A 6,737-nucleotide genomic window follows, 5' to 3' on the forward strand; every position below is an offset into this window, starting at 1 on the left:
CAGTCACCTCCGTTCCGGAGCCCCGAAGCAAATTCATTAACCGTGGGAGGGACACCGGGGGAAATTGTAGTGGACACCCTGTGAATTCACGGGGAATCACGCTTCGGAAACACGTGGGAGAGCTGACACAAATAACAGCCCACCGTACCCCAGCGAAACGCCCACGGAATCATCATAAAGATTCACCACAACGCCACGGTTCGCGTGTAATGGTGCGGATAGCGGAGACGAGGCACCGTCGAGCCCGCTTCGAGACGCTTTGACCTTGTGTTTTAGTCGCTTGTCCTTCCTCACGTCTCCTCGCGTGAAGCTCCATCAAGGACGAAGCGCACAACAAGTAGCGCCTTCGATAAGAACGCATTCGCGTACCATTACGCAACGATAGACCTTCACGGGACCTCCAATCAAAGTTATTTATCAAATCCAGCATGCCACAGTAATCGCTGTCAATGCAACGCAATGTCAACGCGTGACAATATCAGTCATTAGTGCGCGCTTGTCTTTGTTTGCGCGCGTTCGGACAATGATGTAAAACAAGGAGGCAAAAGAAGTGATGACCCCGCGACAGGTGCGATCGTGCCACCCCCCAAACTCCATTATGCAACCCCACCTGTGCAACCCAGAGCCAGAGGCATCCGTCCAAGGTGAAGAGAAGATACTCCTGCAAGTTTAATGGCTAGAGAAATAAAAGCACTTACCTTTGCTGTACTCCTCCTCCCTGTTCAGATACATGGCTGCAGATTGATGATGGACTCCTGCCTGGATGGTGTGACGTGATTTAAGTGCTTACTGTTACTCCACCGAGGGAAACTCTTGCGGCTCCGTGAGTGTTTATTGTGTCGTTGCTCGGCGGAGAGTCCTCCCAGAATTACGCGCAGGTTGTCTGCACACATCTACCCTCTCTCTCTCTCTCTCTCTCTCTCTCTCTCTCTCTCTCTCTCTCTCTCTCTCTCTCTCTCTCTCTCGTTCCTCACACACACATTTACTCACGGTGACGTGCTTTGAGACGTTGCCCCGCGGGTGGGGTGGGGTGGAGGATGCTCCGGAGCTGTTATTGGGTCTATATGCATATAACATCCATCAACGCTTTGACAAAAGTGTTTTTTTTTTTCTTTTTCTTTTTTTTTGCTGTGGGAATAAAGCGTGCAGGTTTATGCATGGTTTGACCACGTCTTTGCCAGCATTCTTTGACATCTATTCCTTATAATCTGCATTTTTCCTGTCACTATACTTCGCTGTTCCGAGTTGTAAGTGAAACAAGGAATAATAGAGTAAGTTTTAATTCAGTCTTAGTCTACTTGTTGTTGCTTTGTAATAGTTTGTAAAACTTCTGACTGAAAATAGTTGCAATAAAAATCGGACTGATTTGGAAAAATAACAAGTGACCCGGGACCCTCGCAAGTCACAAACGGCTCTTTATGCCAAAATTAAGGCTACCTGTTCATTTAGACTAGACTCAGATTATTACCTGTAACATGCTATCATAGTACTTAAAAAAGTAGCCATTTTTACAAGTTAAAAACGTAATTAATGTATAACTAGTAAAAATACTGTATAGTGTTTAATAAATAGTTTAGTGAGACTGAATTAGTAGCACTTTATTTTTTTATTTTTTTATATGAATTACTTTCATTTAAAAGTACATTATTCTACATGTAATAAAATACTGGTTAACTGAATGTCAAGTCCGTGAATGGGTTTGTGTCTTGCGCTTGCGTGTTTGGAAAAACGCGTAATGCAACCTTGTTTCTATCCTTTGAGTGTTGAACATGCAGCTGGTACCATCAGTAAAACACTAACTGAAGCTTTGCTTTATTAACCCGTTGTTGCATAACATCCAATTTGTGCATCCAGATGAGGCTCCGCAGGTCCGTCTCCATCCCGATGGAGAAGAGTCCGTGTTCCCAAAGGCTTCCACCCTAAACGCCTATCACCCGGTTTGCACGCACAGACCTCGACGGACCCGTGAAGATAAACCGAGAGATAGAAGAGCGAGCAGAAATGGGAATGACTGTGTATGTATCAGCCCTGTGCGTTCACTCATTGCGCACGCCACTCACGCCTCTCAGACAGCAGAGGAGTTGCGTGTCGAAGTGGCGACTTCTAGCGGTTAGATTGTGCCATTACAAGCAGAACTCACCTACAGTTAAAGAAACGTGACAATGGAGCACAAAAGCAGTCATAAGCAACACGGGTGTATTTGTAACAAAAGCCAACAATACATTTTATAGATCAAATTATCGAGTTCTCTTTTATGCCTGATGCTGAAAACTTAGAAAAAGCAGCATAAATGCAGTCCATATGATATATAAAATAAAACACAGTTATACTGTATTGTAAAATACTGTTACAATTGAAAAAAAAATTATATTTCAATATCTTTAAAATGTAATTTATTTCTGTGATTTTCAACATAAATACTCCAGTCTTTAGTGTCACATGATCCTTCAGAAATCATTCTAATATGCTGATTTGCTGCTCAATAAACCTTTATTATTATTATTATCGATGTAAAAAAAGTTGCTGATTAATATTTTTGTGGAAACCATGGAAGCATATTTAAAAAAAGTATTTTCTATTTTTGATATAATAATAAATGTCTTCACTGACACTTTTGTTCAATTTAATGTGGACAATTTAAAATATTATATATATATATATATATATATGTACAATTATAAATAGAATATTAAAATTAAAATGTATTTATTGTATAAATAATGAAAATGTTAGATATAAATTACACATTATGCAACATACATTTATGTTTTTTTTTTTTTTATTATTGAACACATTGCACATTGTATATACCCTACTCAAACGTTTACCAGAGATTTCAAATAATTTCTGCTGTAAATTTCATCTTATCACACTCACTGTCATCACATACTGTACTGTTTGGGAATTTACTTTAATAAGTAATGCATTACAATATTGCATTACTCTATAAAATTTTTTTACTGTGTTACTTAGTTCATTTTAATGCGATGCAATGCATTGTTACTTTTGCGTTACTTTTTAAAAAATATCTTAATATGTGTTCTGAAGATAAACAAAGGCCTTACAGGTTTGGAATGACATGACGGTGAGTAATTCATGACAGAATTTTCATTTTTGGGAGAACTGTCCCTTTAAAGCTGTCAGCAAAATAATGGAACTCCAATATTTTCTCGTAAATGCTTTTCTTTACTAGTTACTTGGAAAGAAAGTAATCTGATTACATGACTCACGTTACTTGTATTGCTCAACTGTCAGTTTTGTAAATGTCAATACTGCCACATCTACACGAGCATGTAATCTTAAATGTGTTGACTCTAACCTTGAAATAATGGCACCCAGCAGAGTACTAATGGACTTGTATTAAAAGTCCTCTCCTTCTAAATAAATGACTTTTGAAACAGAGATGACACTGAGTTCCCTCTCTCTCTGTCTTTCTCTCAGTGTGCTGAGGATCATTTATGCAGCATGCAGTGGAGAAAGACAGTGGGTGACCTTCTGAGAACATCATTGGTGGCCATAGAAATGAATTTCTAGTCAATTTCAGACTCTAAAGTAAGAAAGACAGATTAAACCGGTTTTGTTTGGCTCACGTGTGACCCACGAGCTTTGATTAGGAAACATTAAACACAAATCTGATTTATTTAACTGCACGGGCCGAGGAATAAATCCAGCAGATTTCCGCCCGAGACCCACAGTGAACAGAGCACAGATAATGATGCTCTTATATAACCTTTACGGTCGTCTGTTATGTCTTTAATAAGCTGCCGTAAGGATGACTTGATGCTCGATGAAGTGTGTCCGGGTGGCACGTGCTGCTCTTATGGCGACCTTGTCATTTGAGCTTGCTGAAAAACTCTTGCTTCTTATTCTTATTTCAAAAACCAAAGTGATTTTTAAAAGTTCAAGTGCTGTTTTGGTAGTTTGTTTGTTCAATTTAGCAGTATGCCACTTGCTCGCCAGTGGATCCTCTGCAGTGAATGGGTGCCGTCAGAATGAGAGTCCAACCAGCTGATAAAAACATCACAATAATCCACACCACTCCAGTCCATCAGTTAACATCTTGAGAAGACAAAAAAGCTGCATGTTTGTACATCATTAAAATGTTTTAACTTTAAACCTTTGCTTCCAGCTGAAATGTGGGTCTTATATCTATAATAGTGCCATTTCAAGTAAAAACAGTTCTACAAAAAATAAAGGTTCTTCACAGCGATGCCATAGAAGAACCATTTCAGAACCATTCAGTCAAAGATTCATTAAAGAACCAGCTCTTTCTCACCTTTTTTATACTCTGAAGAACCTTCTTTCGCCACAAAGAGCTTTTTGTGAAACAGAAACAGTTCTTCAGATGTTAAAGGTTCTTTATGGAACCATTCAGACAAAAAAGGTTCTTCTATGACATCATGAAGCACCTTTATTTTAAAAAGTGTTTGTTGGTGGTTTTCAATATGAGAGGACAAAAAAAGATGGATTTATTATAGATTATAGACTCATCTTTTGGCCAGAAGTGACAGTTTGTAGTTAAAATGCCTTAATGATTTATTAGTTTCTTACAAACAGAGCTTTTTCCCTTCACAAGACTGTGAACTGGAGATGTGTGGATTATTGTAATGTTTTAATCTTCTGTTTGGACTCTCATTCTGACGGCACCCATTCACATCCATTGGTGAGCAAGTGATGTAATGCTACATTTCTCCAAACCTGATGAAGAAACAAACTCATCCTAATCTTGGATGGCCCTGAGGGTAAGAACACATTAAGACAAAATTTCATTTTTATGTGAACTGTTCCTTTAATGTTGATTTTAAATTAGCATTTTGTAAACTTGAGGTTGTTCAACCGAAACATTACTAACAAATTTAAATCAGATGTGTTTTCATAATGTGAAATCGCCATCTTCTAGCAATCTTGTGTGCTGATCCAAAAAGCAAGGACATGCTAAACCTCATCCCGGTGATTACCCATAATTCATTCTGCTCATCTCGTGCAAAAGTCAGCATTTACATGAAGTCAATTAAAAATGTAACATGTTCAAGTCAGAATCAGCAGTATATGAAGATTAATGGTTTATTGCACACACTGACGGAGGCGTCTGTGCTGTGATATTTAAGTTGCGTTTATTTTGCATAAACTTTTTGAATAAATGGCAGAATTTCCCATGTATGTGATGCTTGCGGAGACATTAATGAGTGTGAGCGTGATACACGAGGCTCGTGACTGTAATCTCTGCTGCTGCTGTAAAGTTTTAGGAGTCTCTTTACTTCTTATCACATTGTTTACCAAAGAACAATCATGCATTACCCTAAGAAATAAATTATAGCCTCCATATTTAATAAATTGTTAGTAAGGGTCCAAAAAAATAAAATGTGTGTGTGTGTCTGTTCAGTCAGTACAGATGCATCTGCTTTCTCTCTCTCTCTTCCTCTATAAATATCCCTGTCTTCTCCTCTCAGAAAACCTGATTCCCATTGATTTAGTGGCCTATATACACATTACCAGCCTCTCTCTCTCTCTCTTCCACATCCCCCATTCACTTCAATGGTCTTCCTTCTTTCCATCTCTTATCCTCTTCATCCTTCACTTATGCTAACTGCTCTCTCTCCCTCTGTGTGTTTGAGCGGGAGACGGACTAATAATAGATCAGGATTGATGCTCGGAGAATATATGGTTAATATAAGCTCAGTCTTTCATCTTCTTGACGTTTAAAGCAATATGAAAACCGTATGGGCTACTTGCCTTCATGTCATTCGAGACCTGTGTGCTGTCACATTTTCATGAAACATTTAACTTTTCACACATAAAAAACTGTGGTAGCCCTACAACATAATGACAGAAAGTTTTTTTTTAGTGGAACTGTCCCTTTAAGAGTTCGCACTTGTGGGTTGTGTAATATTATTATTTCATACTTCTGGTATCACCAGTTTTGCCAGCTAATTTTCACTGGAGAAAGTTACCAAAGGAGGGTTGATTTGCTGCTTTTTTTTAAAATGCTTTATTAATTCAAAGCCACAAGAGCATGAGGTATTACATATTCACAAGATCAAATTAACAATAGCTGCCAGAGAGAGAGAAAAAAGAGAATTCCATACATTCCAATGATTTCAGAGAATTACATGTTTTTTTGTTTTTTCCAAGAGATTAAAATATAATTTGAAGTTGTTTATAAAATGTGCAACATTTGGTTTACATTGAGCCCACTTTTTCTTATGTATATGGAATTTTCCTTAAAAAACAACAACTGTATAATATGTTCTTTACAATTCAAATTTTGGTTTTCTGTATAAAAAATTACATCAAATACATACATTTCTATCATACACTCCATTTTTCTGTTATTATAGAATTCCAAAATCCTTCCAAAATCAACTTGAGTAAAAAGTAAAAGCAAAATACTTCCTTAATTTAGTTATTGATACAAAACTTATTTGGCAGTTTCCATAATTTAGGGTTGATTTGTTGCTGAATTTGTTGCGCAATGACGTCATTGCATAATCAAAGACGCAAAATTGTGTCACATCATCAAATCTCAGCAAAAAAAAAAAAAAAAAAATAATATATATATATATATATATATTAATATAAGATTTCTTTATAGAATAATATGCATAATATAAAATTAACATATAAATAACTGTATTTTAAATACATTGAATAATTGAACATATACACATTTTTGAATGATTACAATTTCTTTTTTCTTTTTTTTTCTTTTTTGTTAGTCAAATAGTAATATAACACAT

The 6,737-nt window shown here is 36.9% G+C and overlaps 1 protein-coding gene across 1 annotated transcript in view; it reads right to left on the minus strand.

The window, feature by feature from the left end:
• The window catches only part of syt7a (synaptotagmin VIIa), a 136,169-nt gene extending 135,300 nt beyond the window's left edge, over positions 1-869 (minus strand). The window contains exon 1 of the mRNA XM_059536893.1: positions 699-869. Within this exon, the coding sequence (XP_059392876.1) occupies positions 699-732 (34 nt within the window). The 5' untranslated portion in view covers positions 733-869. The remainder of the gene's footprint in view (positions 1-698) is intronic.
• Between the last annotated feature and the right edge of the window lie 5,868 nt (positions 870-6,737).

Source organism: Carassius carassius, chromosome 43 (assembly GCF_963082965.1).
Source record: "Carassius carassius chromosome 43, fCarCar2.1, whole genome shotgun sequence".
Classification (NCBI taxonomy): Eukaryota; Metazoa; Chordata; class Actinopteri; order Cypriniformes; family Cyprinidae; genus Carassius; species Carassius carassius.